At 47.2% G+C, this 13,457-nt stretch overlaps 1 protein-coding gene across 1 annotated transcript in view; it reads right to left on the reverse strand.

Moving 5' to 3' along the window:
- The window catches only part of si:ch211-241e1.3 (laminin subunit alpha-3), a 64,383-nt gene that overhangs the window by 34,968 nt on the left and 15,958 nt on the right, over positions 1–13,457 (reverse strand). The window contains exons 11-25 of the mRNA XM_035536635.1: positions 12,920–12,970; positions 12,679–12,726; positions 11,648–11,782; positions 11,225–11,359; positions 10,988–11,125; positions 10,589–10,647; positions 9,064–9,163; positions 5,645–5,697; positions 5,242–5,347; positions 4,729–4,828; positions 4,311–4,467; positions 1,919–2,020; positions 882–903; positions 702–844; positions 75–175 (exon numbers count right to left, since the gene is read on the reverse strand). Coding sequence (XP_035392528.1) covers positions 75–175; positions 702–844; positions 882–903; positions 1,919–2,020; positions 4,311–4,467; positions 4,729–4,828; positions 5,242–5,347; positions 5,645–5,697; positions 9,064–9,163; positions 10,589–10,647; positions 10,988–11,125; positions 11,225–11,359; positions 11,648–11,782; positions 12,679–12,726; positions 12,920–12,970 — 1,450 coding nt within the window. The remainder of the gene's footprint in view (positions 1–74; positions 176–701; positions 845–881; positions 904–1,918; positions 2,021–4,310; positions 4,468–4,728; positions 4,829–5,241; positions 5,348–5,644; positions 5,698–9,063; positions 9,164–10,588; positions 10,648–10,987; positions 11,126–11,224; positions 11,360–11,647; positions 11,783–12,678; positions 12,727–12,919; positions 12,971–13,457) is intronic.

Consider the following 13,457-nt stretch of genomic DNA (forward strand, 5'->3'; position numbering starts at 1 on the left):
GAACTAGCCCACCCACCCGAAGGAGCCTCAGCCGGCACGAGAACCCCCACCACCCTGTTGTCAAATACACGTACTTGCCCCTCTGGGTGGAGGTCAGGTAGGAGCAGGGCTCCGTCACTTCCTGCTGGAGGACTGCAGTGTCGTAGTAGGCACTGGGCAGCAGCACCATGTAGTCCTAGAACAAGTCATACATACCTCAGAAACCTCAGCCAGCCAGTGGCCCTGCAATGACACTACAGTTTCTTTATTATCTATATCTTTCTATTCTGTACCTATGTGTCTCTCAGCTACATGTACCCAACACATCAGTCAGAGGAGTATTACTCTACTATTATTTACCTTTATATTGCACCTTTCTCATACTCAAGGAGGCTTTTACAGACAGATATATATTAGCTTTCACAAAGCACTCACACACCGGATTAGGATTCAGGGTTCACATCACTTTTGTTATAGGTTATAGGGTTTGTCAAAAGTAGCTCACACAAAAAAGACCAAATTTCCACTCAGCTATTAAGGAAAAAAAATAACTTCGTCTAATTAACTTTTTTTGCGGTACTATATGTTAGATGATTTATAATGACGTGTCTTCGTGTTCCTATATTAAGAATTCCATTATGACTGGACTGTCATTTAGAAACATGGGGCCATAAAGCTGGCACTATGCCTCTCATGCCAACCGCTGGCAGGGAGTGACTAACCAGCAGCACGCCCTCGGCTTGCAGGCACGCCATCCATTTGCCAGGAGTCAGGGTGAAGGGCTGGGCGAAGCCATCCCCGGGCACGGTGAGGAACGCAGGCGAGCGGCTCGGCGGAAACAGCACCTCCTTACTCTGCCGCGACCCTACGGGCAGGAAAGCACTCTGGTCATGGTGACACACCTGCCACAGGCCATACTGTGCACTCATTACGTGAGGACTGATACTGAGTTGATCTAAAGGGAAGAAACCCACGCACCCCTCTGAAGTGTGCGTGAGAACTTAGAAACTTGTAAATGAAATGTTTATATGGTCTGTGTGAAAGTAGCTATATCAGCAATAGAAAATAAACCAACACTACCACGCTAATATACTATTGCAATTACACGCCAAAATAATAATACCGTTACGTGACTTGTCTCTCAGGTGCATTACAAGAAAGGTGAGAGTAAGAATCTCTCAGGTGTGGCAATGAGCACACAGTGAATGTACTGACTGGGTTTGTTGAGCATGCAACACCCATATGGCGCTCTGGTTTAGCCAATTCCTTCCTCTGATTTTAAAGGTAAACTTTGCGTGAAAATGTACAATTACCATTTGCGATATCTCAGCAATGCCTTTTGTACACATCGCAATTACAGTGTTGGTTTTGCCTGGCAGGTACGTCCACACCCTTTCCTATCTAGATTCTGCGGTCAGCGAACGTATGATAACTTTCTTCGGTTATTAAAAGTCCCATTTTCGGAGTTTACACTTGAGACGGTGAAACGTGACGTTCATACACACATGCTCGTGCAAACACACAAGCTCGCCGCTCAGGTGAGCAGACGCTGATCTTTTAAGCACCATGTGTTTAGTAATATGTTCATAATGGATGAAATGTGGTTCACATGCATGACATGTCCAGACCTGTAGGTACAGGTTAGCAGGAGGGAGAGAGAGAAAGAAAGAAAAAGAGAAAAGGACAGACGTGATAGATGAAGACAGAGAAAGAGATGAAAAGAAGGTGAGAAAGAGAGAGAGAGAGAGAGAGAGCGAGAGGGAGAGAGAGAGAGAGAGAGAGAGAGAGAGAGAGAGAGAGAGAGAGCGAGAGGGAGAGAGAGCGAGAGGGAGAGAGAGAGAGCTAGAGAGAGAGAAGAGAGAGGAGAGAGAGAGAGAGGGAGAGGGAGAGAGAGAGGGAGGAAGTACCTTGGGCCGCCCCGGGTTCGGGAGACGTTCACGTGGCCTGTAACGCTGCCTCCTCCTCCGTTAACGAAGCGCAGCAGCATGAGGAAGAGGGACCAGCCGGTCTCATTGACATGCACGTTTACACACACTTCACTCTGAAGAGAGGGAGGGGCGTGGACACACACACACACACACACACATTCACTAGCCGAGGTGAGGCGGCACGCTGAGAGGCAAGAAAGCACGCTTTTCTACGACATGCTCAAGACTGATCTCGGCGGCTGTTTCATCCTCTAGCCTTGGGGAACACTCTGCCAATCACCTCCAGACGGCAGAGTCTGGGGTCCCGAGCAGCCAGACAGGCGGGCCCCGAGGTCCTAGCAGCCGTGTAGGCGGACGCCGAGGTCCGCCTAGGACAGCACAGGACAAGCTGCAGAGGCACGCAAAGCTACAGCATAGAAAACAAAACAAACAAACCAAAAAAAACAGCAGAGGAATCATGGCCAGATCACCCTCGCCCTGAGCAAACACCCCCTCCACATGCTCACACCACTGTTAATCATGAAAGTCAGTCCTGGTAGGTTTCATTTGGTCATTAGTCAGTGCAAGTCAGGCATCTTGGGTCAAGCTATCCCTTTAACAACTGACTCAGGATCAGCTCATGCAGCTCGTGCCAACTCTAATACTGGGACCAGTCTGGGGAGTTCATTCTAACACTGGGCAGATATCTGATCCTCAGTCTAAACCTGCTAGGATGGACATGAGAAGGATTCCCCTCAGTGGATGCACTACACTGGTGAAGTATGCTTTAAATCCACAATCAGTGTTCAGTAAAAAAAATTAAAATTACATACAGTCATACGCAAGTGAAAGAGTGAGAGAGAGAGTGAGACAGTCAGAGAAATGTACCTTGTCCGCTCTGGGTCATGTGACGTCCACACTATGAACCATAAAAGGTTAATGAGTATAATAAAATGAATAATGTCTCTGAAAAAGCTAAAACACACTGATTGCAGATTTAAATGGATTTTCTGATTCTTTTCACATAGGAGTCTTTGGCAGTTTTCCCCACAGTGACTTTAGACAGAGCAATACATCTTCACACTATAAGGAAGTGGAAGAACTCGAGATACACTTCGAAACATGTCTCTAAACTTGCTGGAAAAAAAAAAACAGGAGTGAAGAGAGGCCTTAGAAACGCAGCCTTGTAAGAAACACTGAACAACAGCACTGGTCCTCCTGCTCACCACTTACAGTTGCAATGAAAAGAAAAGTCAGCTCCCGCCACAAGTAAGACTCGCCCACGCACTGCCCTCTGCAGGCCAGCGCTTGCATAGCACAACACTATGTTGAAGGGCCCGGGGAAGCCAACAGCGAGATACAAGACCACCTCTGGCTGGGAAGAGAGACAGAGTTAGAGCATAAAATCCCCTCCCTGGTGATTAGAGAGCAATTCTCCATGACACAAGCATGTTCTTAGTCCGCAGTCGCTCAGCCGGCGGAGCATCGTCGGCTGCAAACTCAGATCTTAACTGCATAAGAACATGTCATGTGCCCTGCAAGAACCGCAACTGCCTCGCTTGTGATTAGTGGAAAATAAAGACTGTGTAGAACAAATGGCATCCAAATAGTTAAAAGAATCAAAAGGAAAGTGCACTGAAGCCAGGCACATGTTCAGGGACTGACTGCAGTAAAGCAAGCGCAGCACCTTTAACCTCTCCCACACACAGAATGCCACATCAGATGAAACACAAGCACAGCAGCTACATCCTATTACATGGTTACTAAAAACAGGAACACTCAGAAAGCACATGTTTGTCCAAGATTCTGCATCATTTGCATTTTAAATTGTGGTCGTTTTTGGTGTCGCTGCTGGTCTTGTTTGTTTTTTCTTTCAACTTTACTGTTCAAATGGATTTAGATTTAAAAAACCCACCAAACACAAGAATATATGTTTCAGCTAATAGGGAAGCGGAGCATTATTCTGGAACCATATACCTTATATTACTGTACGCCTGCACAAGCCATGTAGGCACTTTCCTCGCAGGACTGCTGCTGAAAGTATTATAAATATGAACTCAAGGCCATGTAGGCATTTTTCCTTGCAGGCTGCTGCTGATAGTATTATAAATATTAACTCAAAGCTATGTAGGCTGTTTCCTTGCAGGTTGATGATGATATTAGAAATATTTGCTCCAAGCTCCATTTATTGGTGTAATTTACCCATAAATGGTGTCATTTAAGTAAATCCCAAATGCTTCAACTATTCCTCTTCTTAAGGTGAATAATAGAATTATTATTTTTTTTTTACCTTTGGCATATATTGTTTATTCTGTATTGCTGTAAATGTGTACTTTTGCAAGTAAGTGTATCTCGTGAAGTTCTCTCTCCATTTCGGTCTGGTTACTGCGAGTGGTAACGGCTGAAGGTTGAGCGTGGCATTACCTGGGCTGCCGTCAGGATGGCGTAGCCCCTCCATCTGAACTGGGGGAACTCGCGCTGGTCGTAGCCGAAGCGCACAGGCCTGGCGTTGGTTGTGATGCCATTCTCAGCCTCTATCTTCACGTGGTGTAGGTCAGGTAGGTAGAAGTTCGGCTCAGGCCTGTGACACACACACACACACACACACAACGAAGAGGGGGAAGCTTGCACTCTCACTAGTAACACACAGCACGAAGACAGCAAGGACGAACAAACATTTCAATAATCATGTAACGTCCAGGAATTACGTTTGTTTGTTAGACAGACAAATGCACTTTGCTCTCATTAGAAGCAGGACACAGTGCTGTGTTATCTACAGGGAGCCGACTGAGCCAGGGTGAGATGCCTGTAGTTAATGTTAAATGACACACTCGCCACTCACTCAGAGCACGTGCGGCCGCGCATGTGCTTCCTGCACCGGCACTGGCCGGTCGTCTCCTCACAGCCACGCCCCATAGCCCCACCCACATCACACTGACAGCCTATCAAAGGGCAGAAGATGAGGTCATTATTAGCATTTCCTTAGGGCAATTTATTGGATGTATTTTACAAATGGTCCCTGTGCACCATAGAGTATAAGAAAATACACAGCACATAAGAAACTATGTATGAAAACATGGAATATAAGAAGTATAAGTAACCATGAATACAAACCGAGTTCCAAAAATGCAAAAATGTACTACAAAATGCAGAGGCTCCAACCACAGGTTAAAAATAGTAACTTTCCCAGGAGCAAAGTTGAAACATTCATGAATGTTTTTTTGTTTAAAACAGTGCACCATTGCAAATGGGTTCCTTGTTAAAACTTCCTTGGAAAAGTTGAAAGTTGAAGGGCATGTAGCTCCTTTCCACATTCATTACTCATTACTAATGAATGAGTCCCCAGGTAACTCACCATGGCAACCAAAATAGTTCTTCCTCTGGAGGAGGAAGTAGCCGTCCTGGCATGTGTTGCAGGCAATGTTACAGGTGTTGGGTTTGCAGAAGCATTTGCCGCTCTCCTGAAACAGAAGCACGCAATATACCGATACAATCACACATCCCTACCCACACCTCTGCTTCACAGGGCTGCCTGATCCAATCAGGATATACAGAATCCAAACATGTGTGCCCAATTACAGCTTACTACAGCTAAAGACTACCTGACCAGCTGAAGATCTGTTTGTGATGAGGATGGATAAAAGGCAAATTACACAGTAGATTTGGGATCGCTTCAAATATTTCATAGGCAGAGATGTACTCAGAGTCACTTGTGAGGGGAGGCTAATGGATTGAAAGTGAGGAAAAAAAGCACCCACCTGTTGACATTCACCCACACCGCTCTGAGTCCCTTTAACATCACACATGCACTCTGAGGAGGAGGACGAGAAGAAAAAGCATCTCAGACCAACTTTTAAAGACAAGACAGTGTAGAAAGATGACAAGAGACAACTGCAACCTGGCGTCCACCTTTCAATGGCGTAACCTGAAGCTATTATTTGGCTGAACTTAAACTTGTAACAGTTCTTCCGAGTTCCTATTAGAGCAGAGGCATAAAACTCCTATCCAAAGTCAATCCGTATATCCGGTTTTTGCATTCAACAGGGGTAAACTGATGGCTCATAGCATAGACACTCAAATAACAGACGCTGGAGTCCGGATTCTCCGGTTGTTCCTCCTCTGTTTGCCCGGCATAAATCCAACTGGGGGATTATGAACTCTAGGAGTACCTGGAGGATTAGGAACTCTAGGAGTTGATCTGGATGGGAGGTTAGATTTGGATTCACAGTCCTGGGTTGAACACACCTACAGGAGTAGGCAGTGGAGGAGAATGACACCTCTGAACAGGAAATAATGGTATTCAGTTTGGCTCCGTTCCAGAGCCTCCCACCCACTGTGCTGCAAGTTGGTACATCGTCTGGGCATACAGGACCTTTGGAACTGAACAGAACGAGTGTCTCTGCATGGTAAAGGGGACAGTGACACACTTCCTGTTGCGCAACCACTGCAAAAAGCACAGCATGGTACAAAACTGCAAGAAAAAAAAGGCAAAGCAAAAATAAGGGGTGGGGGGTGGGGGGTGGACAACATCTGCAGGAACAGACAAAAGCTCCGGAAGAACAGGGCAGAACCAAACAACACGAGGGAGGCAGGGAGAGAGGAAGAGAGAGGAAGAGAGTGAGTGATTGAGCGAGAGAGCGGGGGGGTCCTAGCTCTGATGAATAGGCTCTGATTACCTGGCTGCCTTTTCAAAGCTGAAGAAAGAGGCTTGTCACAAAGCATCAATCCAGAAGCCTCCACATCAAAGGCGGGAGACAGAGTCCTGCTTCAGGACCTGCACTGCCTGGGCCCAGGCTTACTGACAACACGTAACCGCTCCACAGACTGTTATCAGACCTCCAGATTTACTTACATCAGACCTCCAGGCTTACTGACATCAGACCTCCAGGCTTGCTGACATCAGACCTCCAGGCTTGCTGACAACACGTAACCGCTCCACAGACTGTTATCAGACCTCCAGATTTACTTACACCAGACCTGCAGGCTTACTGACAACAGACCTCCAGGCTTGCTGACATCAGACCTCCAGGCTTGCTGACATCAGACCTCCAGGCTTACTGACAACACGTAACCGCTCCACAGACTGTTATCAGACCTCCAGATTTACTTACACCAGACCTGCAGGCTTACTGACAACAGACCTCCAGGCTTGCTGACATCAGACCTCCAGGCTTACTGACAACACGTAACCGCTCCACAGACTGTTATCAGCCCTCCAGGTTTACTGACAACACACAACTGCTCCACAGCCTGTTATCAGCCCTCCAGGTTTACTGACAACACGCAACCGCAGCCTGTTATCAGACCTTCAGCAGGAGATGTGAGCTAGAGCAGCTAACGCTCTGTCTGATACACTATAGGTGCACTAGGTACAGCAGCTAACACTCTGTCTGATACACTGTAGGTACACTAGGTAGAGCAGCTAACGCTCTGTCTGATATACTATAGCTGCATGAGCTAGAGCAGCTAACGCTCTGTCTGATACACTATAGGTGCACTAGGTACAGCAGCTAACACTCTGTCTGATACACTGTAGGTACACTAGGTAGAGCAGCTAACGCTCTGTCTGATATACTATAGCTGCATGAGCTAGAGCAGCTAACACTGTCTGATACACTATAGTTGCACTAGGTACAGCAGCTAACACTCTGTCTGATACACTATAGGTACACTAGGTAGAGCAGCTAACACTCTGTCTGATACACTATAGCTGCATGAGCTAGAGCAGCTAACGCTCTGTCTGATATACTATAGCTGCATGAGCTAGAGCAGCTAACACTCTGTCTGATACACTATAGCTGCATGAGCTAGAGCAGCTAACGCTCTGTCTGATACACTATAGGTGCACTAGGTAGAGCAGCTAACCCTCTGTCTGATATACTATAGCTGCATGAGCTAGAGCAGCTAACACTGTCTGATACACTATAGCTGCTAAACTGTTTTTGTCAGTTACAAGCAAATCGTGACCTTCTGAACAGGAGAAGGTCCAGTATGACTATGCCTTGTTAGAAACCCACTACATGTACTGCTTGTTACAGCCAAAAATGACATGGACTGCAGGAAGCAGCAAAGACTCTCTTTCCTCATCCAGAACTGCGAAGCAACTGCACTTCAGTAAAACTTCTGTTTGCAATATTTGTATTTAAAAAACAAAAACAAAACAAACAGCTTAGTTGGTCAGGGGGATCAGCTGTGGTCAAGGAGGCCATGACACCAACCTGATGTGTACTGACACTGTGCCTGTGACACCAGGCATGTGCACTTAATCACTGGTTACAGTATGTACTGTACCGTACGTACAATACAGTACGTAGTCATTCTTGCCAATAAATTAGGAACCAAATAGATATTTTAATCTGGACATTTCATTCCAGCGTTCCAACATATCTGTATTTCCTTATTGTCAAGATTCTCCAAATAAAGACGGCGTCGTGCAGTGAGGCACGGCGTGATCGCTAAACTGCTCCAAACCAACCTCATACTGCACCCCGGGCGCGGAGCGGGGCTGGAAGCTGTCCACATAGCCGCCTGGCTGCACTCCTGTGATGTCAGCCGAGCTCCAGGAGATTATAAAAACTGCCGAAATGATTTACAACAGCACGTGAGGCTCCCGCAACAATTTCTCAAAATGAGGAACAGGCCTGTGGAGCTCAGGGGAAGAGCGAGCCGTAGAACTGCTGACCCCGGCTGTTGATTATGAAACGGCAGGTCACAACGGTTCGCAGCCGAGCGTGATGTCCAGATTAATCCCACGAGCTCAGCGAGTGGAGCAAAGGATGTGACAGGGAAAGATGGAAGAGTGAGCGAAAGGCAGGAAAAAAGAAGGAACAGCAGCACCAAACCCGAGGCGGCTGCCAGAACCAGCACTCTTCTCCAACGTCACCGAGCGGTACCGCTCGGCCCGAAGGCCTGTACTTCCCGACCTGTCATAAGTGTTCGGGAGCAAAATCTCACTCCATCACCACACGCAACAGCAAAACACTCTTAACACCCATTGAGCTCGACCGGGCGAACTCGATCAACTCGATGACGACTGCACGAGCTACAGAGAGATTTGATTTAACACTATGCAACCCAGCCCGCTCTGTTCAAACACACCTTTAATGAGGCCCTTGTTCCTGTGGCGTGTGCCTGTACAGGAAGCTGTGGTAGGGACGGAACAGGAAGTGGCACGTACCAATGCAGCCTCGCGGGTTCTCGGTGGCCAGATTCCAGTACAGCGGCTTACACAGCTCACACTGTGACCCCTCCACGTAGGGCAGGCACACACACGAGTCCTACAGCAAACACACCCCCACACAACAGCGCAGCCAGCACAAAAACACACCTTCAGCATTTTTGTTACAGAAAAATATTTTTAAAATACATAAATAACTTTTGTGTCTTGCAGATTCCTCCTTTGTAACATACGAAGGATTCGACCCTTTCTTTCGCAGGAAGCCACCCAGGTGCTTGTGCAGTCTCTTGTGATTTCAAAGCTAGACTACTGCAACTCGCTACTTGCTGGTCTTCCTCTAAGAGCCATCAAACCTCTACAACTTGTCTAGAATGCAGCAGCATGACTGGTCTTCAATCTTCTGAAGTTCACACATTACTCCACTGCTGCACTCCCTTCATTGGCTCCCTGTATCTGCACGCATCAGATTTAAAACCTTGATGCTTGCCTACAAAGCCAAAAATGGACCAGCCCCTTCATACATGAGGTCAATGGTCAAAGCCCGATCCGTACCTCGAGCACTTTGAACCTCAAGTACGGCTCGGCTTGAAATACCTTGCTTCAGGTCTCATGGACGACAAGCATTGAGACTATTTTCTGTCCCGGCTCCAAGATGGTGGAATGAACTCTCACTTGCTGTCCGGACAGCAGAGTCCCTTGCAGTCTTCAAACGCAGACTGAAGACACATCTATTTGCAGAATATTTAAAGGACAACTGACACTGCTCCCTTATTGACTGACTAATTTAGTACTTATTGTAGGGCATTCTTTATGTTGTTTAACAAACTCTAGCACTTATCATTGTTTAAGACCTTATGTATTTTGCACTTCTATGTATCAGCATTCATCCCTGTATTCTACAGTATTCTAGTTCATTGGTCTGTTTAATTCTAACCTACTGTACTGTACTTGGATATATTGTATGAGTAAATGACAAACCACTTTTGTAAGTCGCTCTGGATAAGAGTGTTTGCTAAATGTGTCACTCTGGCACCATCTGTTTAGATGTTCCACAAGTAGAATATTTTCTCTCATCTTAAGCGAACATTTATCATTTGAAAGTGCAAAACTTTTGTTTTTTCTAAACACACACAAAACCCTAAACTATTTTTAGAACCAGTTGCATAACATTTTGTGCACATTTCTGCAACATAAATCATTAAGCTCTCAAAAAGAAACATCCAGAAGATTTCTAAACCCACTCGTGCAAAACCAATCTTTTTCTTGCTGCTTCAGCGGCGTGTCTGACGTGATATCGACAAAACAGCGCACTCATAGCAGTTCCCTCCTATGCGGGGGGAGGTACGGGACTATTTGCAGTTAACCCCCCATTACTGGTCCTGCCCTGCCATTGGCCTGTTCAGCTGGAGGTGAGGAGCTTTAGCCCAATCACAGTGGCGAGATTGATCAATGTTGGGCTAAATCCTCTTTCTTGAGTGGATTAAAGTGTGTCTACGCAGGCCAATTAGCAAAAGTGCCAACATACCGTTTCTGGATTTGTAAAGCTGATCTCTGACCCTGCTGGGTTACAGAAGTTGCTGTGTGCTGAAAAAAAAAAAAAATTAAAAAGTTCAACACTCAGACACACACACACACACACCCACACACACAGAGGAGGTTTACATTGGCGTGGCATGCCACCTCATAGGCCGAACTATAGCACAGTTTGCTCAGTGAGACTGGGCACGTTTGAAAATGGACAAACTGACATTACGCCAGGAACACCTCCATCTGCAGCCTTACTGTTTTCTCTACCTGAAAAGAACAAATGCTAAGAATAGTGCAGATGCAATATAAGACATGTGGCAACAGGAAAGCGTGAGATCAGACCGCGCAAAGTCTCAACAGCTGCAGACACACTGCGGTAATTAGACCCGGCCGTTACCTGAGCAGTGAGGGAAGCGCAGGTGTGCTTCGACGCAGCGGTCACACCGTTGCCCCGTAACCCCGGGCCTGCAGACACACCGCCCCGTCTCTGGGTCGCAGGTCCCCTCCCAGGTGCCCTCATGCAAACACCAGCAGGCTGGAACGACAGCAGTGGAGCGGCGTCATGCCTACAGACGACACATGCGCATCGAAGGTGGCGTGTTGTATCTGGAGGACTAGGAATGGTGGTGCGTACGAGTGCAGGCGGGGTAGGCGTAGTGTCCGGGGGCGCAGCGCTCGCACCGGGGCCCAGCGTGGCTGGGGAGGCAGTGGCAGTGGCCAGCTTGGTCGCATGCGCTCTCCGCCACGCCCGGTCCGTCACAGCGACACGCTGGGGGGGAGGCGGTCACACACACAACAAACACACGGATCACTCCAGGTCACGTTCACACACATACCCTGCCTACTTCATTCATGTCAAGCCAATTAACTTCAAGGTTACACGGCAGCTCTGTGAAGCTCTGAGCCTGATACCCAAAAGTCTGATCGCAGGCGTGGGGTCGTACATCAGTCATACCATGTCAGTAGACCATAGCACTGAAACATCACAACAGCGGTTTCCGTAATCTATCAGATATTCTGTCCTGTGGCGGGAGAGATTATCTCCCGGGCTGCTCACCGTGGCAGGAGGGGAAAGTGTGATGGCCCAGACGACAGCGGTCACAGTGCTCGCCCGTCACGCCGGGCCGGCATAGGCAATGACCGGACCTGCTGCACACCTCTGGAACTGTGCCTGCCTGCACGCACACGCACGCTGCAGAAGAACCGGACGTAGGGTTAGTCCCTCATCTACAGCATGTCGTCGTCGTCGTCATCGTCGTCGTCATCGTCATCGTCATCGTTGGGTAAAGTCAGGTAAAGGTTACAGTGGACTGGATAACTTTGTTGCTTTCGGTACTGTTTTCAGTACAGAAAAACTTCTTTTCAGTGCTGTACATGCTAATGTGTCAGGGTGATCTGGACACATCCCGAAACACATGGCTTCGGTTGGGTTTATATTTAGTAGTGCTGAATGTTACATGTTGACAACAGAGTCAAGACCTTCCCCAAGCCTAGCAGTGAAATAGATGCAGACTAAGAGCCAAACCTGAAGATATTTCATCAACCGTGTCAATAGCCTTGTTGATGTTTTATAACATGAAATGTTAGTATCCACTGTGGCCTTGGGCACCCCACACAGGAAGTGACCTTGGCTGAGGCAGCTGCGTGTAACGAGCCAAGGAGCCGGCCACAAATCCTGCCAAACGGTCGACGTTTCTGACAAGAACAATGGGTAGGGAAAAACGCTTTAGGCTCTAGCCTCTAGCCCTCTCTGAACACTTCTCCTCTGGCAGACTGCCGTCACCGAACACCGGGTGTGACGAGGCCAGGAATAGGTGCACACGGAGCTTCTGCCAGCAAAAGCTGATTAACCGAGCTCGGATCAAACCGTGCCATCAACAGCGGAACGCTGTATACGTCCTCAATCATGAGTCTCTAATCTCCTCAAGCACTGCTGAAGAAGAACTGTGTTTAAGTGAAAGTCAAAGTGACTGCTGTGAGTGAGACAGGGCATTTATTTACAAATATAAATGGAATGGATATTAGAGTGTATGTGGTGTGGAGTGAAATGAAAGGCCATTATTAAAAACCGCATTATTATAGACTCACGCCGACAGTGAGGTGCTCCGAAAAATCCCACAGGACAATGTGGTGGTTCTGAGTGACAGACGGGGGGGAGAGAGAGAGGGAGAGGGAGGGAAGAAAGCTTTTATTAACATTGGGCAGCAGAGTCACTGAAATATAAACCCAAATTACACCTTCACCTAAAGACAGAGACACCTTCAGAGACACAGGCAAACATTCCATATCTAAAGTTCACCTTTCACTGTAAAATATGGTGGATACTTGCCAAAAATATTACCAGCTGGCGCCTCAGTGGTGGTCAGGTGAACAGGATATGCTGAATAAAGATGGACAGAGAGTCAGGTTCAAAACATGTCTGCATCAACAGTAGTGTTGAAAGCATCAACACAGAACAGCGGGGCCGTAAAGGGCAGTAGCATAGATCTGGGACACATTTACATTTACGGCGTTTGGCAGACGCTCTTACAAAAGAGCGACTTACAAAAGTGCTTTGCCATTTACTCATAGAATATCCAAGTATAGTACAGTAGGTTAGAGTCCAAGATACCAATGAACTAGAATACTTTTGAAATACAGGGATCAATGATGATAGCTGGTATTAGCTCTATCTCAGACAACGATCTCTCAGACAAAGTGCAATAAAAAACAATATCACACTATTCCTTTTGGTTAACCAACAGGTGCAGGGTCAGTGATCATTCTAAATATTCCATGAACTGCGTTTGAAGACTGCAAGGGACTCTGCTATCTGGACAGCCAGCGGACGTTCGTTCCACCATTTGGGAGCCAGGACAGAGATCAAG

The sequence above is a fragment of the Electrophorus electricus genome, chromosome 19 (assembly GCF_013358815.1).
Source record: "Electrophorus electricus isolate fEleEle1 chromosome 19, fEleEle1.pri, whole genome shotgun sequence".
NCBI classification, from domain to species: domain Eukaryota; kingdom Metazoa; phylum Chordata; class Actinopteri; order Gymnotiformes; family Gymnotidae; genus Electrophorus; species Electrophorus electricus.